This window comes from Myotis yumanensis, unplaced genomic scaffold (genome assembly GCF_028538775.1).
Source record: "Myotis yumanensis isolate MYYU_CA2020_CCGP unplaced genomic scaffold, mMyoYum1.0.hap1 SCAF_10, whole genome shotgun sequence".
NCBI classification, from domain to species: domain Eukaryota; kingdom Metazoa; phylum Chordata; class Mammalia; order Chiroptera; family Vespertilionidae; genus Myotis; species Myotis yumanensis.
The window spans coordinates 41529348-41554139 of record NW_027223761.1 but is presented as its reverse complement, the minus strand read 5'-3'; the positions used below and the strand labels follow the sequence as shown (position 1 = coordinate 41554139).

Below are 24792 nucleotides of genomic sequence, written 5' to 3'. Positions count from 1 at the left end.
GATTAACTTCCCAACTGCAACAAAATTGATGTGACTCCCATCAGGTTTCTACCTCTATTTTTCTCTGAGTTATTCTACCAATTTATTCAGTTGAGTTTTAAGCTGCCTGCCTCTTAAAATCGATATAGTTACAGTGAGTCTCTTTCCAGGAGCCAAATGGCTTAGGTCTAGCTATGAATAACTGTTTGTATGCTGAAAGCAATGAATTCTTTCCTTTGGCTGATTAAGAGAGCCATGTAGGTCTTCATGGCATTTGTGAAATCTCTGATTTTCATAGAAAATAGTATGAGTGTGTTTATATGTGATTTTTCTGTGGAGAAGGGCTAATGGGGTTCATTAGATTCTAATTTGTGCAGAAAATGGTTAAGAGCCTATGCCCCTAACTCCCTTACATTGTACTACTACACTATCTTTTCAGTTCTCCAAAGTTCCCATTTCCTGTAATGAATTACCAAATGTCCCTAATCCTTGAAGCTTCAACTATTGACTATCAAGTACTAGATACTGATTCTATGGCTTACTTTTTGAGCATATCTGCGCCTACTTTTTGTACTATTAGTAATTAATGAAGAAAAGCTAAAGTATACACTAAGGAAGCCATTATGACTTTTTAAACCATGATATATAGAAATGAAGATCTAGTGTTTACTTTTGATCTCATAACATGTTTCCTAGATGCTTTTGGCAGAGTATGCAAGACACTAGTGAGGAGCATGGTGTCTAAGACACAGAGAGCCTGGATTCAAATTAAAACTTGCTCTGTAGACGTTTGGCTTTTGATGAATAAATAAGTGTTTTTCTAGGCTCCAGTTTCTTCATCTTTAAAAAAATTAATAATTTCATTGAGTCATTTAAAACAATAAATAGAATACAGGGGTGAGCAAAAGTAGTTTACAGATGTAAGTACACAAAACACCAAGTTTTTTTTTTATTACTAGATGCCCAATGCACAAAGATTCATGTAAGAATAAGCCTTCCTTCCCCTGGCTGCTGGCACCATCTTCCCTGCAGCACCCAGGACCCGGACTGCTTTGCTCCAGCTGACACCAGGCATCTGGGACCAGGGCTGCTTCGCTCCGGCTGCTGCCTCCACCCACCGGGGACGTGCTTCGAGCTCCGCCATGGCCACTGGGAGCATGCTCCCACCCCTGGTGTGTGTTCGTTGAGTCTGAGGGCAGCACGCAGTCACCTCCCGCTCATCTGCACTTGCAGCTCCTCCTGAGCCGGTGGTGATGCCTGGCTAATTTGCATATTACTGCTTTATATATATATATATAGATTTATTTAACCTGCATGTCTTTTTCAAATGAACAACTATAAACTTATATTTGCCCACCCCTATATATCTCAAAAGCAGCTAACAGGACACCGAATATAAAATAATAAATGTTAATTACTATGGGATGTTATTTTTATTATTTTATTATTATATTTTCCTGTTTCCATTATTGGACTACAAAAATCCTGAGGTAGCATATGTATATTTGATAACTGAAAATACAAAAATGCTTATTAAATGTTGAATAAATGAATGAAATGAGAAAAGATACCTGACAGGCAGTTACCTATTAGGGTTGCTTTTTACAGTGAGAGCAACTTTTATCAGGTTTTTCACAAAATTATTCATCTCTGTTTATTTTGTAAGAAGAAGACTAAGTATAGCCTTGCGAATCTGTTTTGTTTTCACACTATAGATGACAGGGTTGAGCACAGGGGGCAAAAGCAGATATATATTGGCCATCATCGAATGGACCACTTTGGGGGCTGATCGGCCATAGCGATGCACCAAGGACAAGCTAATCATGGGAATGTAGAAAATAGCAACTGCCCCAATGTGAGAGACACAAGTACTAAAGACCTTGTGCCGTTCTTTGGGGGAGGCCATACTGAGCACAGAGCGAAGGATCAAAATATAAGACAGGACAATGCATGGTGTATCCACTCCTGTGGTCAGAATGAGATCAAGTAATCCGCAGATGCTGTTGGCCCGAGTATCTGAACATGCTAATTTAATCACATCTGGATGGTAACAGTAAGAATGGGAAAGGACATTTGCTCCACAGAAAGAGAGGGGCTTAAGGAGCAAGAGTAGTGGCACTATTAATATTACAGTGCGTAAAATCATTAAGAGACCCACCTGAATAATTCTGGAATGAGTGAGAATAGTAGTGTACCTTAGAGGATCACAGATTGCCACAAAGCGGTCAAAGGCCATGGCCACCAGCACCCCAGATTCTATGAAAGTAAATCCATGAAGAAAAAACATCTGGATAATGCAGCTATCTAGACTGATTTCTCTTGCATCAAACCAGAGGATAGCTAATGTTGTTGACATTGTAGAAATAGTCAAGCCCAAGTCCGCAGCTGACAGCATGGAGAGGAAATAGTACATGGGCTCATGGAGACTGTGCTGGGTGAAGATGACAAACAGGATCATGCTGTTCCCAGAGAGGGCAATGGCATAAAGACAGCAGAAGGGAATGGAGATCCAGGCCTGGACAGACTCTAGGCCAGGAATGCCGGTCAACAAGAAAGTTGGAAATGTAGAAGTCAAGTTACTTAAGATCTCCATGTTTTATAGATTTGTAGCATTTGTCCTCACAATGCTCATATCCTATAGAAATAAGAAATTATATAGTTATGTAAAATATTTAGATAAATTTTCTTTTGATTAAGAAAGTTATCTCAAGATATTGGTAAGTCCTCTATTATTGAGAATATGCTAAATCAAACTCTATTTTATATATATATACACATATGTGTGTGTTTACTCTTAAATTCATGATAAATATGTCAATATAGTTTTTTACATATTGAAATTTAATTATTTTCTATATTGACAGAATTTATAGCTTCATTAAATCATAACATTAAATGATTAGTGACTTAGTTAAAAAAAATCAGTGCATTCATTTTTAATAACTTTTGTGTGAAATAACTAATAGAAGTCCACTTAAAAATATCTATGGGTTGGAAGTGTTCATGTGGATATAAATCTCCAGATTTTTGCTGATAATATACATTTGGAAGTTATCATTGTATAAGTGCCATTTTAATCAAAACAGTGTAGGTCAACAATCTCAGAAATTATATTTATAAGAGATAGTTGGTGAAGATGAAACTCTGTAAAAGTTATTGGAAAGGTCTATATACTCTAAATCAAGATGAAACTAGGCAGCTCTACAGGAACATTAAAATCAAGACTGGTGTCATGACTGGGAGTTGCATGCACATCTGTATTAAATTGCTTCAGTGGTCAAGTCTTCTAAGGATTAAAATCTTCAAATGCATCTTAGAGCACATTAGTGATCTTAGAAAACATAGTTGAAGCCCAGCACTATAATCTGAGAACCTGCCTTAGCTGGTTTGGCTCAGTGGATAGAGCATAGGCCTGCCGACTAAAGGGTTCTTGATTGCAGTCAAGAGCACATGCCTGGGTTGTGGGCTCAATACCCAGTTGGGTGCATGCAGGAGGCAGCCAATCAAAGATTCTCTCTCATCATTGATATTTCTATCTCTCTCTTCTTCTCCCTTCTTCTCTGAAATCCATATATATATGTGTGTGTATGCTGAGAACCTACTACAGTGACCTGAAGAATGAGTAGAAAAACAAGTAGTGGAGGCACAGCGTCTAGTATTTTTGAAACTTATCATTGAAGGCAGGAAGAAAAATAAGCAATGACCAAAGAAGATTGTAAGGGGAATGTAAGATTTTTGTAAGAATGGAAAGACCTAGACAAATGTATATTTATAAACTAATGTCAAAGATACATACAATACATAGTGAGAGACTGAAAGTATGAAATGCTAGGGATTAATTGATGTAGGAAATTACTTAAGACAGTAGTGGGTTATTGAATATGCAGCATGATGATAATTAGCTCTGAAAAAGATGAGGATCCTCTTTTCTGCTGATACTAGTAAGTGCTAAATGAGTAGGTTGGTGGAGGGTTAAAGGAGAGAAATATCACCCAGTGCAATTTTTTCCCCCACAATATTTTTTTTATTGTGGTCAAATACACCAAACAAAATTTACCATCAACCATTTTTAGGTGTGTAGTTCAGTGATATTAAACACATTCTTAATGTTGTGCAAACGTTGCCACCATTCATCTCCATACATCTTTTCATCTTATAAAAGTAAAACTCTATACCCATTAAACAATAACTTCTTATTTTCCCTATTCCAAGCCCTTGGCAACCACAATTAACACCTTTCTCGCCTCCTTACCAGCTTCATACGAAAAGAGGAGCCTTTTCTGTCTTCACTAGCAGAGCAAGAACAAGTTATAGTTCTGGAGCCATGAACTTTATAGTAAATTGGTATTAAGCTCTGGGGCCTTTGGCAAATTTAAATTTCCCTGGAGCCATAAAAAGAGAAAAACTTTTCATCTATAAATACAGGACAATGCTGTGTAATCTCAGAAGGGGTTTAGCTACTACCTCAAGTGACAAGTGGCCCTTAGAGACCTTTAATGCAAAGCAAATAAGCCAAATTATCCATATAAATGAATGTCTGGATCTTACTCTACCACTGGGGAATAGAGAAGTGCATGTCATTGTCTCTGGATTATCAGTATTCTGGGAAGATAAGAAAGCAAACCAATATTAACTAGAATAATTATGGTGACAAAGAAGATGGAAGAAATATGTACCCCAGCCTGCATTACTACACTGACTCATAGGAAGGATGACATCTACTCCTGAATCCATCTCTTTTCAGTGACTCACTAGCTTTTCCCCAAGAAATGGGTTAGTCCCTAATCAATTAAAGGGGACCCATTTTTCTTGTGGCTGAGATCATTGTAGGTGAATAATGAGTTCTCTCATGCCTGTGTTCTTGCTTTCATACTTAATGTTTTTCCTCTGGTAATACGTTTAACACCCTGGACTCATGGGGGATTTGGGCCAACCTTGTCCAAAAAGTTGGGTGTGTAACTTGGGTAGTTGCGTAACAGATGCAGATTACTTTATAGACCTAGCAATTCTAGATTCATATGAAAAGACAAGATGCATACCCAAATATTATGTTTTCCCTTATAGGGAAGTCTCACATTGGCAAAGAGTCTTGCATTTGTCCAGATATCAATTAAACAGTAAAGTGTTCTCTATTTGGCTATTTTTCCTTGATTTATATATTTGGCATTTTTTTTCTCCCTATGCTTCCTTGCATGAGAATGCTTAATGGCAGAGTGGAGTGTTCAATTCAAGCTTTATAACTCCATCAGAAACCCCTATCAAGTGTCTGGACTGATACTTCAACAACAAAAATGAACTATGAAAAAATCATTGTGTAAAATGCCATATTTTAGGGTATTGCAGATAGCAGCAAACCAGTTGAAAGCATGGCCAAAAGCACAGAGGATTCCATAAGGGTAAATCCATGCAGAAAGAACAATTGCATAATGCTGGCATCCAGGCTGATGGTCCTGGCATTAAACCAGTGGACACCCAGTGTTGTGGGAAGAAAATAAATAGTGATGCACATGCCAGTGGTGGAAAGTATGAAGAGAAAATAGTAAATGGGTTTGTGGAAGCTGGAGTCAATGATCATAACATAGAGTTTGTGCTGTTCTCCAAAAGGGGAACCATATAAGGCAGCAAAGAGGGAAGGCAGACCAGATGTGAAAAGCTTCTAGTCCTGGAACTCCAGCCAAAGAAAGTGAGGGGATTGGAGTTACCAATGGGTAGCACAGTGGCCTGCATGAAACAGCACTCCCCTTCAGTAAGTTCCTATAATAAAACACTTCATTGAGTCAAAAGTACTCTCTATTAGGTATTTTGATAATTGTTTTATTTAAATATGTTTTTTGTCGTTGTGAATTCTTACCAAGGATATTTTTCCATTGATTTTTAGAGAGAGTGGAAGGAAGGGGGAGAGACAGAGAGAAACATCAATGTGAGAGAGACACATTGATTGGTTGCCTACTGCATGCGCTCGACCAGGGCCGGGATCAAACCTGCAACCGAGATATGTGCCCTTGGCAGGAATCAAACCCAGGACCCTTCTCTCTGCTGGCTGATGTTCTATCCACTGAGCCAAAACAGCTAGGTTTAAATAGGTTTTATTGATCTTTTTATTTGTATTACTTCTCACAAGGCCTAGACAAGGTAGACTCCCAGTCACTGGTGTTCTGGTAAACCAAATCTCTGAAGAAAAAAAGTACCTTTGCAGTGTTTGCCTATTTTTATGGTATCAATGCGGATTTTGAGCTGCCAATATACATCATTGAACACACAGTTAAAAGAGATACACATAATGGTCTTTTGAAAGATGGCATATTACTTCTCCCAGTGTTTGTGGGGTACTTGAAATATCTCTTATGTTTTTAATCACTTTTCCAACAATAAAATTCAGATTTCCATCCCAGTTTTTCTAGCACTTTACAAACCAAATTTTAGTCTTCATTTAGTTGCTGTGAGTCCATTTTTAGGGATCAAATAATTTAGATCTAGCTATATAGAGCTGTTTGTAGCTGAACACCATGAATTATTTACCTTGATTCTTTGGTTGGTTAAGAGAATGGCATCATCACATTTGTGAAACCTCTGATATTTTATGAAAAATAATGTGTGTATTTATATGTGATATTTCTTTGGAGAAGGCTTCAGATTCCAAAGCGGCCATTGACCCAAATGTCCTTACATTCTACTTCATGATTTTTTCTAGTTCTCCAAAATTTCCATTTTCTCCAATGAATTAGAAAATGCACCAAACCAGTACTGGATACTGAATATGGCTTACACATACTATTGCCATGACACATACTACTCCTATCTTTTGTACTATTAATTATGAATGAGGAAAACCAGCTAAAATTTACACTAGGAAGGATCAGGTTCTTACAAATGATCTTAAAATAGTTTTCCTAGATGCTCTTGGAAGAGTATGCAATATACTAGTGAAGAGAATGGTGTCCAAGATACAAAAGGAATGGGTTAAAATCTCAGTCCTTCTCTGTTAGATGTCTGGCCTTCGGTGAACTAAATGTCTTTAGGCCTCAGCATTTTCATCTCTAAAATACAGGAATTGGCAAAAGTAGGTTTATAGTTGTGAGCATGTGAAACACAGAGTTTATTCTTGTATTGTTATTTATTTATTATTGTACTATCTATTTGTATTATTTATCTTATTATTATTTTTGTTATTATTTCATATCTTAGGATTTATCTTTTAGGAAATGATAGCTGCAATTTAACCTACTTTTGGCCTTGCCTGTATAATTAATAATTTTATATATCTCATTGAATTACTGTAGGATAAAATAGAATATATCTTAAAAAGCTATTAGTGGAGCCTGGCCAGCATGGCTCAGTGGTTGAGCATTGACCTATGAACCAGGAAGTCACAGTTTGATTCCCGGTCAGGGCACATGCCTAGGTTACGGGATCATGCAGGAGGTGGCTGATAGATGATTCTCTTAAATCATTGATGTTTCTCTCTCTCTCTCTCTCTCTCTCCCTCTCTCTCTCTTTCTCTCCTTTTCTCTCTGAAATAAATAAAAGTAGTATATTTTTAAAAAGCTGTTAGTAGACCACATAGTATAAACTAAATACTCAGTAAATGTTAATTACTATGTATATTATTTTTATTATTATTTTCCTGCTTCCCTTATTTGATGAACCATAAATACTTGAGGTATATCATATTTTATCTAATGAATTAGCAAATATAAAAATGCTTACTAAATATGTGCTGAATAAGTGAATTAAATGAGAAAAAATATCTAACAAAGAGTCACCTAACAGTGAAAGTAAGTTTTATCAGATTTTTCTCAAAATTGATCATCTCTGTTTATTTTGTAAGAAGAAGACTAAGTATAGCCTTGCGAATCTGTTTTGTTTTCACACTATAGATGACAGGGTTGAGCACAGGGGGCAAAAGCAGATATATATTGGCCATCATCGAATGGACCACTTTGGGGACTGATCGGCCATAGCGATGCACCAAGGACAAGCTAATCATGGGAATGTAGAAAATAGCAACTGCCCCAACGTGCGAGACACAAGTACTAAAGACCTTGTGCCGTTCTTTGGGGGAGGCCATACTGAGCACAGAGCGAAGGATCAAAATATAAGACAGGACAATGCATGGTGTATCCACTCCTGTGGTCAGAATGAGACCAATTAATCCGTAGACGTTGTTGGCCCGAGTATCTGAACATGCTAATTTAATCACATCTGGATGGTAACAGTAAGAATGGGAAAGGACATTTGCTCCACAGAAGGAGAGGGGCTTAAGGAGCAAGAGTAGTGGCACTATTAATATTACAGTGCGTAAAATCATTAAGAGACCCATCTGAATAATTCTGGAATGAGTGAGAATAGTAGTGTACCTTAGAGGATCACAGATTGCCACAAAGCGGTCAAAAGCCATGGCCACCAGCACAGCACATTCCATGACAGTAAATCCATGAAGAAAAAACATCTGGATAATGCAGCTATCTAGACTGATTTCTCTTGCATTAAACCAGAGGATAGCTAATGTTGTTGACATTGTAGAAATAGTCAAGCCCAAGTCCGCAGCTGACAGCATGGAGAGGAAATAGTACATGGGCTCATGGAGACTGTGCTGGGTGAAGATGACAAACAGGATCATGCTGTTCCCAGAGAGGGCAATGGCATAAAGACAGCAGAAGGGAATGGAGATCCAGGCCTGGACAGACTCTAGGCCAGGAATGCCGGTCAACAAGAAAGTTGGAAATGTAGAAGTCAAGTTACTTAAGATCTCCATGTTTTATAGATTTGTAGCATTTGTCCTCACAGTGCTCATATCCTATAGAAATAAGAAAGTACATGGTTACACAAAATATCTAGATAAATTTTCTTTGTGTTAAGATAGGTATCTAATTTCATAAATAAGTGCTCTATCATTGTGAAAACTCTAAATTGAACTCTGACATTTATCTGCGTTCATATCAGATATTTAGCAAAATATATGAACATTTTAGGTCTTAAATTCAAGGAAAATATGTCGGTATAATTTTTTTCATTTTATTGGTTATTATTTTATATATTGACATAGTTTTAAGTTCCATTAGATCATTAGATTCTGTGAATAGAGACTTAGCTAAGAAAAATAATTACATTCAATTTTAAGTATATAATATATGAAATGACTAAGAGAAATCCACTTAAAGGTATCCTTAGATCTGAAGTGTCCATGAGATGTGAATCTCCAGGCAAAAAGTTCCAGATTTGAACTGGAGACAAAAACTCGGATTTTTGTTCCTATAGATTTCGAAGTTGTGAATCATTTTAATCCAACATTGTGGGTGAACAATCTCAGAGAGTGGACTTATAAGTGAAAACTAGTGACAATGAAACTCTGCAGATTTACTGTAAAGGTTTATATCCTAAAGGGAGATGAGTTTAGACAATATATAGGAACCATAAAAACCAAGAGAGCATGGTGTCATGACTCAGTGTTATATGAACAATAGTGTAGAATTGCTTATGAAGTCAAGTCTACTAAGGGTCAAAATTTTTAAATGAGATCCCATGTAATGGTAATATTAGTGAGCCTAAAAAAGTAATTGAATTTCCCCAATGAAAGCTGAGAACCTGCTACGGTAGCATGAGGAATAAATGGGAGAATAAGCAGTGGAGGCACAGTGTATATTATTTCTGGAAACTTGTTAGTGGAAGCAAGGGGAAAGGCCATGACTAAGGTAGATGGAGAATTTTTGCAAAATTGTAAATATTGAGCATCGTCCCGTGCACCAAGAGGTCATCGGTTCATTCCTCATCAGGGCAGGAGACAGCCAATCGATGTTTCATTGATGTTTCTATCTCTCTCCCACTCCCTTCTTCTCTCTCTAAAAATCAATTAAAAAATATTTTTAAAAAAGATATAGTAAATAACAAGAGCTTGAAAATATACAATGGTATAGAAAAATTTTTAAGAAAGTACCAGGTGATTGATTTAGAACATGATAGTAATTAGCCCTCAAAAAATCAACATGATGCAATATACAGATCATGTGTCATAGAAATATACACTTGAAATCTATATAATCTTATAATGTCACCCCAATAAATTTAATTTTAAAAAGGTGATTATATCATTTCCACTGACATTAGAGAGTAAGTGGCAAAAAGGTAGATTAGTGGAGGGTTACATGAGGGCATTATGTGCCAGTGCTTTAAAATAAATTTTTTATGGTAGTCAAATACACCGGACATAAAATTTACCATCATAACCACTTTAGGTATACAATTAAATGATATTTAATATATTCATAGTGTTGTGTGACATTACCATGAACTACCTCAACTCTTTTCATCTTGTAAAACTGAAACTCTATAGCCATTTAAACAATACCCCTCCATTTCCAGATTCCCGCTAGTCTCTGAAAACCACCATTCTACTGTCTCTCCTTATGTTTTAATTATTCTAAATATCTCATATAAATAGAATAACGCAGTATTTGTTATTTTGTGATAGCTTATTTTACTTAGCATAATGTTCTCAGGGTTCATACATGCTTTAGCCTGTGTCAGCATTTCCTTCCTTTTAAACTAGTGCTTACTTTTTGCCCCACACGAGTTTTGAGTGATATTTACTGCTGTTCTGGGAGTATGAAGTGATGGATGCCAGTTTGAAGATAAGGTAGAGGTTTTCAGTAGACATTGCAGAAAAGAGGAAAGGCAGTTGAATCAATCCACACAGAAATGTTATAAATGTTATAAAGTCTCATTCAATTAACATTTTAAAAATCTTTAAATGAATACATTTACGTTGTTAAAATCAATTCTAGGAAGACAAAATCAAATAATAGCAATATTAATTATTATAATATTAATATGTTTTTAATTAAACATTTTAAAATACTAGGTAAAGTTTACTTCCTGAGAGCAAATACCCTGTAATAAGAATACATGTTACTATTCCCTTTATGCTTGTTTCTACAGATGCTTTTTCAAGTTCCTAGGGTTTTCAGTCAATCTGAGAAAAATCATTACAATAGTTAACTATAATTTCATAGGGTTCAGAAATCTGTGTGTTATATGGATCCCTGAGGACAAGGGTGACTGTACGTTATCTGACTTTTCTACAAGCTCACATGAATATTTGTGAGTAGGCACCCATCAAAGTGCAATGTTAGCACAATAAAACACCTTTCTCTACCTTCTTACCAGCTTCATGTGGAACGAGGAGCCTTTTCTGTCTTCACTAGCAGGGAGAGAACAAGTTACAGTTCTGGATCCAAGGCCTTTATAGCAAAGTGGGATTGAGCTGTGGGACCATTGGCAAGATGCAAATCTCCCTGGGGTCACAGACAGAGAAAAACTGAAAAATTTCTCTCTCTCCATCTGTTAACACAGGACAATGTGTTCCATGGGATCCTTAAATGCAATTAACCAAATCATCCATATAAATGGATGTTGCTCTGTCACTGGGGAATAGAGAAGGGCAGGTTGTGTCTGTATTATCCATATGCTGTGAAGATAAGAAAGCAAACCAGTGTTTCCTGGGACAATCATGGTGACAGTAAAGAGTGAAGAAATTTGCAAACCACTCTCTAGGCCCCTGTTTCTTTATTACTGCATTGTCCCATAGGGAGGATGATACATCCACTCGTGAATCCATCTTTGCGCAGCCACTCACAAGCTTTTCCCCCTCAAATGGGTCAGCTCCTGATATATGAATTGGGCCCTATTTTGCTATTGGCTGGCATCACTGTGTATGAGTAATGAGTTCTCATGTGTGCTTACTCTGGGAAATGCTATTTTCCTGTGGTAATAAATGGAAGGGTCCAGATTCTTGGGAGAATTTGTCCAGTCTTGTCAATGTGAACAGTTGAGTATGGATGCTGATTACTTCATAGGCCTAGCAATTCTCGATTCATAGGAGAAGGAAAGACCAACACCCAAACATTATGTTTCTCTTTCGTAGAGAAGTCCCACATTGACAGAGAGAATCTTGGGTTTGCCTAGATGTCAATAAGACCAGTAATATGGTCTTATTTAGCTATTTTTTCTCATTTAGCTATTTTTCTTTGATTTCTATTTTGCTATTATTCCTATGCTTTCTTGTTTGAGAACTCTTAACAGTAGAAAGTGTGAGTGGTTAAATTCAAACACCATAACTCTACCTGCAACCCCTATCAAGTGTCTGAAATGATACTTCTGTTATTTACATAACAGACTTATCTTATTTGACTAAAAATATCCTTCAAATTTCCATGGGAATAATAAAAGTAGACCTTAGAACTGAGAAGTCTGGTATCCAGTTTTGTAGAAATGAGGCAAAAATAAACCTGTAAGTACCATCTTGTGGTCAATAGTGGAATTGTTGTGATAATAATATCAGGCACATGTGATTCAATCATTCATTCATGTTAATTAGTGTTTTTTCCAGTAAGCTAGGTTTGGGAATGGAATAGTGAGCAAATATACTGTGCTTTTATGGAATTTATATTCAAGTCAGAAGAACAGATGATAAATAAATAATTTAAATAATTACATATCATACTAAGATAGGGAGGAAATAAAGTATTTATGTTAAAAGAAAATTATAGGGGGCAGGATCTAGTCAAGATACAAGGTTAAGAAACATCTTGCTGAAAAGGTGGTTTTAGTTGAGACCTAAAGGATGATTAGAGGGAGATAGAATGTCCTAGAAAGGAACAATGGGGCAACCTGAGATGATTAAGAGCAAAGCCCTAAGACTGATAAGTGGTTGATGTGCTTGGAAATAAAGAAGACTAGAAGGGCTGAAGCAAAGGAGAAAGGTAACAATATACTAATTGAGGTATGTTGAAAAAAACACAATACACTACTCATCTCCAATAGGAAATGAACTACTCATACATGTAACAGTATGGATCTGTAAAAGTTTACACAGAGAAAAAAGTGCCACACTCCACTCAAAAACGTATCATTTATTTTTATATACATATATAAAGTTCTAGTGAGAAAAAAATTAATCCACAGTGAAGAAATCATATCAGTGTCTACCTGTTTGGGTAGGAAGAAGTGATTGGCTACAAAGAGGAAGAAGAAATCTTTATGAAGTAATGAAAATGTTCTATATCTTAATTGGGCTGGTAGTTACATAGGCATTAAATGTTTCTGAACTCATCAAACTATGTATTAAAATATTTTCATTTTATCATCTCAAGTTATTCAATTTTACAAAGAAAAAAGGGGGAGACTCACAATCATTCATTGATTTGCTGATAAGGGAGTAAAGATCTCTTACAACTCTAAATTTCGGAAGTCTGAAAATGATCCTGCAGAATACTCATTAATTTGGGGGGGCACTTTAGGCTCCAATAGCTATTTCTTTTGGGAGAAGCAAACATATTACTGATTCCTTTATCTGATGTTGGTTTTAGTAATATAAAAGCCTGAATTTTAGAACCTTCTTTACTATTGATTTTGACAGGAGAGTGGTAAATGAAGATAAAAACACAAATGTAAGGGTTGTAACCAATATGTTACCTTTTTTGAGGTGATGGTATTATGGGTGTATGAAATTGTCCAAACATATCAAAATGTATGTACATATTAAATATATGCAACTTTTTGCACGTTAAGAATACTTCAATAAATTTGGAAAAAATAAGAAAAAATAAAAGAACATAGTTTTCTAAAATAGCTTAAAGTTTTAATTTTAAAGGAAATTGAATATTTATAAATATCATTATAATTTCTAGTGACATTTTCACTACTTTTAACCACATGAATCTCCTTCCTCAGTCTTTTCCCAAAATTCTTCATTCTGATAACCATTGTCATCAGGAAATCAGCAAATTTGGTAAAGAGACCAACTCAGAATACCTAATCCTAATTGTTAGCACCAAGAACTTGTGATTTTGGAAAATTTGCATCTAGATTTTCAAGTTTTACTGAAACTTAATCTATTCCAGAGTCCCTCATCCTTGCAGATTGCCCACTCCACTTCCCTAGACTTTGGCACTTAATTAATCTCTTTTGTTGTTTCAATTACTTTTTCATACTAAAATTAAAGTTCCTCAACTGAGGATAATTTTTAAAAAAGACATAAATGAGCAAAAATAATTAAAATTCCACAAATCTTATTACTCTGAGTAGCTGTTATTAGCATTTGGATGTATTTCCAGAATCTTTTTCTTTGCACATGTTTTCCTTTGTTTAGTATTGGCATCAGCCTTATAGACATTTGTTCTTTTCCCCCCCTTTAATATTATACCTTGACCATTTTTCACACACTTAGACCCTCTTTGCAAATATAATAGTTAAATGACACATGATATTCAATTGCTCATTGCACTATCTGGTTCCTTATAGATTAACATTGGAATGTTTTCTGATTCTGTTTTTATAAATAATAAATATATACACATCTTTGTACTGTTTTCTAACATTCTATTTCTATAAAGAGATTCCAATATAGGGAAAATATATGTACTTTTAACTGTTTTGATGGAAATTTTATACTCTTTTTTAAACAAGGTATACCAACTTAGTGTTCTACAAACAATGTAAAAATAATTTTTACTTTAGTGGTCTGTGGAAGATGATATACTTTTCAAAATCTTCACTCATTTTGGAGATTTTTACTGTTTTCTTGTGATGATGAACATAGGTCAACTCAGCACTTCTCAGAGAAGTCTTATTCTGGGGATGCTGAAAATTGTCTCCTTTTGCTTCTGGAAGGTTGCCGACCTCTGGGCCAGTGGTTCAGAGAAATGACTTAGTGATGAGATAGGATGTCCTGGCAAACTTTCTGCATCTATGTCCCCAGAGCAGTGGGGTGATTGGGGTGGTTGTGATGCTGTGCATTTGGGCTCAGGGGTCTTTTCCACAACATCCTTGAATAACCCTGTCCCTGATTTGTTTGGTTCTAACTCCATAGATGATGGGATTGAGCATGGGAGGCACCAGTAGATAGAGATTAGCAAACATGACATGTACCACTCTGGGCACACGATGTCCAAAGCGATGGGTGAGGAAAGTAAAGAGGGCTGGGATATAAAAAGCCAAGATGACACAGACATGGGAAGCACATGTACCAAAAGCCTTGAGTCGGGCTTCACCGGCGGGCAACCCCAGCACAGTCCTCAAGATCATCAAGTAGGATATGCTGATGACTATCATGTCAAAGCCAACCACCGAGAAGGCCACGAAGAGCCCATATGCACGATTTACTCTGGTATCAGCACACACCAACTTCAACACAGCCATGTGCTCACAGTATGACTGAGGAATGATCTGGCTGGGGCAGAAGGGCATTCTGGAAACCATAAAGCAGAAGGGGCTCACCCACAACAGCCCTCTCATCATCACGCCTGCCCCCAGTTTACCCACTGCAGAGGGGGTCAAGATACTAGAGTGACGAAGTGGGAAGCAGATAGCCACATAACGGTCCAAGGCCATTGCCATGAGCACCCCAGACTCCACGGAAGAAAAGGCATGGATGAAGAACACCTGGATGAGGCAGGCATGGTATTCAATCTCATGAGCATGAAACCAGAGAATAGCCAGCATTTTAGGCTGGGTGGAGGAGGAGAGGACCAGATCAGTGACAGCCAGCATGGCCAGAAAGAGGTACATAGGCTCATGCAGGGTGTGGTCAGTTCGAATTATGTGAAGAATAGTGATGTTGCCAACTACAGCCACCACATACATGGCACAAAATAGAAAGGCAATCCAAAAGTGGGAATTCTCGAGTCCTGGGATGCCAAGCAGGATGAAGGACATGGGATGAGAAGAGCTGTTTCCTGAAGCTGACATCACAGGATGGTTAAGTTCTCCATTGGGAAGGTAATCTACTCTCTGCAGGTGATAATCAAATAAGTCAATTAAATTATTATTTATAATCTTTTGGAAGGAGCAATTGAATAATAGCGCAGTAGCATTTAAGGGTAAGCTAGAATAATTTCAACTAGTTTAATAAATAAAAATTTATAACATAAAGTGATGCTACTCTTGATTCTTTATTCATATTTATGCCATTCAAAATGAGGTCAGAACATATGGCTGTAAGTGTAAATTTTTTATAAGAACATTTTTCTTTGAAAGTAGAATCTACTAAGGGAAGACTATATTGACAAATAATGTCATAGTAATTCTCACCCTTTTATTCTTTAGACCTAACAACTGATTTGGTTACCCTTTCCCCTAGGCTAGTAGTTGGCAAACTCATTAGTCAACAGAGCCAAATATCAACAGTATAACGATTGAAATTTCTTTTGAGAGCCAAATTTTTTAAACTTAAACTATATAGGTAGGTACATTGTTATTAACTTAATTGGGGTACTCCTAAGGCTTAGGAAGAGCCACACTCAAGGGGCCAAAGAGCCGCATGTGGCTCGTGAGCCGCATTTTGCTGACCACGGCCCTAGGCCCTTTTTATCCCTTTGTTTAAGCTGCTTGCACAACTTCCAGGGTGGAAAGCCAGCTGAGAAATGCCATAAATTAGTGCCTTGTACATGACTCCACATCCGTGCTTTTGGTCATACACTGTCTTTGCTAGATAATGATTGATTAGAATACTCACCCCGGTGGAATAAAGTAGAGATTGTTGCCCTCTTATGACAAAGGCATATATGAAAGTTACTCACAAAATTATATACTGAATTATAGACAGATCTGCATTTGGACCCAGAATCTCTGCCACGTCACTGGAGTGGCTCTAGAATATGCCCCAAGTTGGTCTTCTGGGTATGGGCTGCTTTTCCTAAGAAAGCATCTTTATTAGTTTCTGCCTATGAGCTTCAAAGGAGAACTCAACTGTTCTACATAATTTTGGAGGGCGTAGTGACTCTTCTCAGCCAGGATTCAGCTACTCACAGTGTGCAGTCGCTTTCACAAGCCAGTACTTACTCCAGACTCTCCAACGGCCTTCCCACAGACCAGAGCTCTCCCATAGAGATGCTTCTCAGCTTTCTCATTCCATTGACTCTGATTTTCTGCTCTAAGATTGTCTTTCTTGGGTGAACAACAAAGCAGTAGAGCTGACCTAGGACCCGAGTCTGATGTGGAACATGAGGGCCCTTGACAGGTAGTTCTCTTTCCTCTCTGTGCTTTCTGCTGCTATCCCATGGAATCAGCAATTCCCTTATCATTTTTTTCTCTCAGACTTACGAACTCCACATGCAGAGTTAAGGCTATAAGTCATGGAGAGTGGACAGGGAGTTAACAATCTTCGATCATTTTTGTGCAGTGCCTGAGGTTTTCAATAGTGTTTCTGTGGAGAAGACAGGTTATCTGGGTTAAGGGATGGAAATGTACATTCCCTAAAGGAAGAGTGTCATACTTTCCCTTTTTGCCCAGCATTCTTTACCTCCTTCCCTGATTTTAAATATTTTCTCCATCCCTACCCTCTGTGGACTAGAATGCTTTTGAGCATAGTGCATATTAGACGATGAAATTGTCATCTTTTCCAAGCATTCTAGCTAGGGTGATCACACAATGAACTTCAGACTCAATTTATCTTTTCCCCAAAATATCTAACTTGTGGGAACTTGGCATGGCTTTTGGTTCAGGAAATATGGTTATTAGAATTATATTCTCACATTGATGGAGCTCCTCTTTCATCTGCGAGTATGGGTTTAATCCAGCTTCGTTCCCCACTGGCTCTGTGGGGCCTCAATTACTGCACTCGTTATGTAGAAATAGTTATGTCCATTAGTACAATGGTGTTGCTCAAGCCTAAATGGATGAAAGATATAATGGGCTGAGATCTTGCTAAGAAATAGCTTCAGGGATATTTAGATTCTGTTTTCTCATGTTGGGTATCTAAAACTACAGCATAGAACGGCAATGCTGGATCAGGGTGAGGTTCGGGTCCAGCCTCCTTTGTGCAGGGATTGCATATGGAGGTGGTCTTTCTATTCTTCTGGAGTTTCCCTGAAAGACAGGTCCAGCAGTGAGTCTTCTCAGAAGGAAGCTCGGCAGTCATGGATCTCTGGACTGGGAGCCCCCAGTGAGTCAGGCTATTCTTCACAGAACACATCTTGCCTTTCAGCATCTTGGAGCCCCTGTGAGTCTTACTTCTCTTTGGGAGAGGCAGAGATAACTGGGGTACAGGAAACCACTCACCTTGAGCTCTGTTTTATTTCTGACCAAGCTTCACATGACCATGAGCAGCTCTAACTGGCTCCTGGGATTCAGTCATTAGCAGAGACCTCAGATGAGGGCCTATTTAAAGGTCTATTGAAGTCTGGCCTTTCCCTTCCCCCAAGCATTAGTTCTCCTCCTCCTGAGCCCCACTGCCTCATGCATTGGCTTCCTCTGAGACTAGAGACTAAAACTGAAGAATTAACCCCTAACTTTCCCCTCTCCTCTGTGTATACAAGTACAAAAGCAGGGGATTTAATGCATGTGGCAGAGGGTGTGTTGTTGAGATTACACGAATGTGAGTTTATCTGTATGAAGGTAATTGTTGTTAGTCAGAGTATGTACACTTATAAGTGAAGGAATATTTTGTTCAATGTGAAAATGTATTGATATGTCATGTGGCCTTGTGTTTATGGAAGAATAGATCAATACATTATTGAAAAAATGATAGAGATCAGAAATAACTCCAAACATAATTAACTGATTTTCAGCAGAGATAGGAATGCAATTCAGTGATGGAAAAATGTCTTTATGGCACTAGAAGAACTGGATATCTGCATGAAAAAACAAAATGAACCTAAACTTCTATTACTTTAATATAAAAAAAATCTTGATTTGAAATGTAATATAAACCTACTTTTAAAAGTTAAAACTGTAAGGATTCTAAAAGAAGAAAAATATGATAATATTGTCATAAGCTTGAGGAAAGCAAACATTTCTTAGGCAAGACATAAAAGACATTAGCCATAAAAGAAAAAAAAATTACATTAAAGTTCATTTTAAAGAGTCTACTTCAGACTGACGGAGACCAAGATGGCGGCGTAGGTAAACACCGGAGACCGCTGCCGCAAACAACCATTTCAAAAATACAACTAAAAGACTGAACGGACATCACCCAGAACCACAGGAAGGCTGGCTGAAGAGAGACTCTACAACTAGAAGGAAAGAGAACAGCAAATCGAGGCTCAGAGGCGGCGCAGTGTGGAAAATACAAAGGTACCGAGGTGCGCGCGCAAAGCGGGCTGGTGGCTGAGGGCGCGGTTGTCGTTTTCTGTCGGGAGTGAGTCTCAGACTCTGGGCTCCAGATCCGGGCGAGTCTCTAGGGACCCAGACTCAAATGGGAGAAGCGGGATTATCCGGCATCAGTTGGAACCTGAGGGCAACTTTCTCTCCGAGGTTTGCAGCGGCTGCCGGGGTTCTGAGAAGCAGAGCCTCTGGGAACGGGACTGAGCGTGGCCATAACTGCTCCCTCCGCCAGCCCTGTTGATCCCGCCCCGCCCAAAGCCTGCGCACAGCCATTTGCCGATCGCCTCAGGCAAAGGCTGGATTAGCGCCTCCCCAGAAGGCAGACGTTTTCCGTACAGCTGATTCCTACAGCCAGCCGGCCTGGGGGTCAAATCCCTCTAGTGTTAACTACAACAATTAAGGCTTGGCTAGAACAAGACTGCGCACAGAGACCACAAGGGGGTGCACCAAGAAAGCATAAAAGATGCGGAGACAAAGAAACATGACAGAAATGGAGGATATGGAGCTAAGAATCGCAATTTTGAGGGCTTGCCATAAATTTGTGCAGAGCCTCACGAAAACTAATGAGACCCTCGATGCTACGATAAAGAAATTAGAAAGTAAGCATACACGGACTGAAATAAAGAATATTATACCCAATAGCAGACCAGAGGAGTACAATAATCAAACCAAAGATTCGACAAAAAACACCCAATTGGAAAAGCAAAATGAAAAAAGAATCCGAAAGTGTGAAGATAGTGTAAGGAGCCTCTGGGACAGCTTTAAGCGGACTAATATCAGAGTCATTGGGGTGCCAGAAGATGAGAGACAGCAAGATATTGAAAACCTATTTCAAGAAATAATGGCAGAAAACTTCCCCCACCTGGAGAAAGAAATGGACTTACAGGTCCAAGAAGCGCAGAGAACCCCAAACAAAAGGAATCCAAAGAGGACCACACCAAGACACATCATCATTAAAATGCCAAGAGCAAAAGACAAAGAGAAAATCTTAAAAGCAGCAAGAGAAAGAGGCTTAATTACCTACAAGGGAATACCCATACGACTGTCAGCTGATTTCTCAACAGAAACTTTGCAGGCCAGAAGGGAATGGCAAGAAATATTCAAAGTGCTGAATACCAAGAACCTACAACCAAGATTACTTTATCCAGCAAAGCTATCATTCAGAATTGAAGGTCAGATAAAGAGCTTCACAGATAAGGAAAAGCTAAAGGAGTTCATCACCGCCAAACCAGTATTATATGAAATGCTGAAAGGTATCCTTTAAGAAGAGGAAGAAGAAGAAAAAGGTAAAGATACAAATTATGAACAACAAACATGCATCTATCAACAAATGAATCTAAGAATCAAGTGAATAAATAACCTGATGTACAGAATGAACTGGTGATTATAATAGAATCAGGGACATAGAAAGGGAATAGACTGACTATTCTTGGGGGAAAAAGGGGTGTGGGAGATGCGGGAAGTGACTGGACAAAAATCATGCACCTATGGATGAACACAGTGGGTGGGGAGTGAGGGTGGAGGGTGGGGTGGGAGCTGGAAGGAGGGGAGTTATGGGGGGAAAAAAGAGGAACAAATGTAATAATCTGAACAATAAAGATTTAATTAAAAAAAAAAAAAAAAAAAAGAGTCTACTTCAAACGATTCCATTATAAATATGAAAAGGCAAGCCACAAATAGAGAAAAGAGTTACAATGCTGTACCTGAAAAATAAAAACTTACAATTAATAGAAAGATGAACAACTCACTAAATTTTTAAGCAAATGATTTAAACAGGTACTACTTCACAAGGGAGGCAAAGGAGTGGATTTACATATATATATGCATATGAAGAGGTGCTCACCATTATTATTATAGGGAAATGAAAAGAATCAAACCACAATGAGAACCAATGCAAACTCATTAGAACAACTAAAATTAAATAGAATGATAACACTAAGTTTTGGCAAAAATGTGGGGCAATGGGAGCACCCATGCACTGAGTAGAGCCACATCAGGAACATTTCTGGCAATTTCTTTAAACTTGTTAAAGTCAAACATCTTTTTGTCCAAGGAATTTCACTTGTTGTTGCATACCCCAAATAAATGGCTTATATATACATAAAAAATGTTAAAGAATGTTTACAATAGATGTCTTCATAGCAGGTAAAATGTGGAAACAACTGAAATATCTGTCAATCAATTAAACAAATTTTGCTACATTTAGTCAATAGAATACTACTAAGCAAATAAGGAAAAGGAAGAAAGAACTGGGGGGCGGGGAGTATATCGTTTATAATAAAAGCCTAATATGCAAATCAACTGAATAGCAGAATGATCGGTGGAAGCCCCAGTCACTATGACGCTCACTGACCACCAGGGGGCAGATGCTCAATGCAGGAGCTGCCCCTAGCCTGCAGGCCCTAGGCCAGCCAAAGCAGGTGTCAGCAGGGGGGCCCCAATCACCCTGCCGGTTGCCCCACAGATTGGCCCGATCGCCAGCCAGGCCTAGGGACCCTACCCATGCATGAGTTTCGTGCATTGGGCCTCTAGTATAGAAATAATACTGTGGAATTCAAAGCACCAAGGATAAAGAGTAGAGCTTAATGCCTTAAAATAGGGAGATGACCTACAAAGGAAGGCCAGTAAGTTTAGTTTTTGTCTGACAGGCCTAGTAGTGAGTAGGTGAGATTTCTTTAATAGTTTCTACATGCCAGACTGTATTCTAAAGGTTTTTAAATTACATAATGACTTATTCTCTACAACAACTTCATGAACTTGGTCTCAACATCCTCATTTTACAGGTAAAGAAACTAAGGCACAGAGAGATTAGGTTTTCACAGTGTAGATATATAGACCCAGTACTTTATCGTTAGTCTTATTCATTATGTTAAACTAAACCTTAAAATGTTCAGTTGGTGGGAGCGTGGTCCTGTACACCAAAGATTGTGGGTTCAATCCCCAGACAGGTGTGTACAAGAGGCAACCAATCCATCATTATCTGTCACATTGATGTTTCTCTCTCTTTCCCTTCCTCTCTCTAAAATCAATAAACAAGTGTGGCTCAGTGGTTGAGCATCAATTTATGAATCATGAGGTCACGATTTGGTTTCAGGTCAGGGCACATGCTTGCTTGTGGGCTCTCCAGTGGGGTGTGTGCAGGAGGCAGTGAACCAATGATTCTCTATCCCTTGATGTTTCTATCTCTCTCTTCCTCTCCCTTTCTTTCTGAAATTAATAAAAACATTTTAAAAATCAATAAATACCTTTCTATTTTTCTCTCTTCCTCTCTCTAAGATCAATAAACATATCCTCAGGTGAGAATTAAAAAACATGTTCAGAGAAAATTATTTAAAAATCTAACAATTCTATATAAAGCCAATCTATCAATAAAAGTATAAGGTCTAAGAAAATATATTTTTTGAGACAAGCAGGAACACAGAAAATTTATCATTTTCTGCATCCATTTTTTTTTCCTGAATAAAACTGGATTATGTGCTTCAGCAAAATGGAACAGATATCCAGTAAAGTTCAACTATTGCTAACCAAGTATGAATGGAAACTACTCAAGAGTGCCATGTAAAGTAATTCAGAACTCAGAACTCAGAAATTCAGAACTCAGGCTCCATCCCAGACATAATGAATTAGAATTTTCATTTTAATAAGGTCTTGAGATTATTTGTAGAGTCACCAAATTTTGCAAACATTTAACTACCATCCTGAGTAAATATCATGAGTGGGATGATGAAGAGAGCCTCTCTATCCTGCTAGCAGGCAAAATGGAAGATAATTTGAAATTCAGAGAAAACAGAAATTGGTCTTAGAAATCCACTATTCATTATAAATGAAATGAAAAAGTGATATAATTGAATCATGTACAAGGAAAGAACCTATTTTATTTTGATGAATAGATGCTTCCTTAAATAGAGATATGGGCTTAATGATTTAGGATGATATATGTACATTCCTTTTTTAGTTACAGGAGAAAATGTCAAAGTCAGTCAAGCCAAAGAAGTGGAGTAAATTGTGATTCTGTGTTACTCAAGTTTGGCATTTATTATATACTAGAGGCCTGATGCATGAAATTTGTGCAAGAGTAGGCCCTCCTTCCCCCAGCTGCTGGCACTGGCTTCCCTCTGGCACCGGGACCCAGGCTTCCTTCTGGCCGCCTGCAGACACCTGAGATCCAGGCTTCCCTCACAGCCTTAGCTTTTGCCTGGAAGGTCATCCGGAAGGTGTCTGGTCTAAATAGCATTTACGCTTTTATTATTATAGATTTTATTATTGTTTCACTCAGATTTTAAATTTGCCTAATTTCTATAGCCCTATTTTCTAGAAAATAAACTTTTTGAGTTCTTTCGTTGGCAGCAGCTCCATCTTTTTACAGGGTCCTCACAGTCTGAGTAAATAGCAGTAAGTCATGAGTGGGATGATGAAGAAAGCCTGTCTTTATCCTGCTAGGAGGCAAAATGAAAGATAATTTGGATTTCAGAGAAAACAGAAAGTGGTCTTAGAAAACCATGATCCATTATAAATGAAAAGAAAAGTTGAAATAATTGAATCATGTACAAGGAAAAAAATCAATTTTATTTTGATGAATAGATGCTTCCTTTAATAGAGATATATGCTTAGTGATTTAGGGTGATATATGTATTGTGTAATGTTTGTTTAAGCCTATTTCAATAAAAATTTATTTGCTTTACAGTTCAAACAACTGAAATACAAATATATAATATTTAAATATAGCTCTAAGGCTGTATATGAATTTATATATCTTTTCCAGGAAAATATTATGCTCTTGGTGACTAAATTTGGGAATGGAAAAAGAAGAGGAGGAAAGCGTAAGGACATTTCTTGCCTGCACCCTACATAGTAGTAAATAAAAACCTAAAGTTAATGGATAAAAAAAAGAATGTTTATATTCATTAAAAATATCCTATATAATAAAAGCCTAATAAGCAAATCGACTGAACGGCTGAATGACTGGCGGAACAACCACTCGCTATGACATGCACTGACCACCAGGGGGCAGACACACAATGCAGAAGCTGCCCCCAGCCCGCAGGTCCCAGGCCAGCCAAAGCGGGTGCTAGCAGGCCCCCCCCCCCCCCCCCCCCCCCGCCCACCGCCCCGATAACCCTGCCGGTTGCCCTACAGATTGGCCCTGATTGCCAGCCAGGCCAAGGGATCCTACCCATGCACAATTTTTATGCACCGGGCCTCTAGTCAAGATAATAAAACAATTAAAAGTGAGATGGTAAACATATTATGTAGACCTGCTTTAAACTGGTGTGGTAAACCTCCAGGGAAATTCTAGTTCTCACACTAGGATCATGCTGCTCATCTGATTATAATACCTCCAAACCCCAAGGGTCTCTTGGTAGCAGGACTGGGTGAATTCTGGACTCCCTACAGAAAACCAGGTCCAGGAGCCACCCACATATGTACTTAGCTGGCAGATCGTGGAAAGGAGCTCTTCCTTTGTCGGGAGCCAGGTATGATGCTAGGGCCAGAAACAGCAGACCAAGAAGAGGGAATGGTGAGTGTCAACCTGGAGGGCAAGACATGGAGAGAGGGAGACAGGTACTTAGTGGCAGAGGACTGTACATCAGAAGTAGAAGCGGAGAGATATTGGGAAGAGGGATTCACAGTGACAGGCTGAAGCAGAAGGTTATGAGAATTAGTGAAAGATCACTAAGAAGCTTGCAAACATTTCTTTCCAGGAGAAAATGTCAA

At 38.1% G+C, this 24792-nt stretch overlaps 3 protein-coding genes across 3 annotated transcripts; all 3 read right to left on the bottom strand.

Annotated features, from left to right (window-relative positions):
• Nucleotides 1-1633: 1633 nt before the first annotated feature.
• Nucleotides 1634-2572, bottom strand: LOC139018161 (olfactory receptor 51F1-like). Its single transcript, XM_070426806.1, has one exon. The coding sequence runs from the start codon at nt 2570-2572 to the stop codon at nt 1634-1636; it is 939 nt and encodes a 312-aa protein (XP_070282907.1).
• Nucleotides 2573-7795: 5223 nt separating this feature from the next.
• Nucleotides 7796-8734, bottom strand: LOC139018160 (olfactory receptor 51F1-like). The gene has a single exon (XM_070426805.1). The coding sequence runs from the start codon at nt 8732-8734 to the stop codon at nt 7796-7798; it is 939 nt and encodes a 312-aa protein (XP_070282906.1).
• Nucleotides 8735-14778: 6044 nt separating this feature from the next.
• OR52R1 (olfactory receptor family 52 subfamily R member 1) lies at nt 14779-15723 on the bottom strand. The gene has a single exon (XM_070426804.1). The coding sequence runs from the start codon at nt 15721-15723 to the stop codon at nt 14779-14781; it is 945 nt and encodes a 314-aa protein (XP_070282905.1).
• Nucleotides 15724-24792: the final 9069 nt, after the last annotated feature.

Coding starts and splice junctions, on each gene's coding strand:
- LOC139018161 (XM_070426806.1), bottom strand. CDS start 2,572: ATGGAGATCTTAAGTAACTTGACTTCTACATTTCCAACTTTCTTGTTG.
- LOC139018160 (XM_070426805.1), bottom strand. CDS start 8,734: ATGGAGATCTTAAGTAACTTGACTTCTACATTTCCAACTTTCTTGTTG.
- OR52R1 (XM_070426804.1), bottom strand. CDS start 15,723: ATGTCAGCTTCAGGAAACAGCTCTTCTCATCCCATGTCCTTCATCCTG.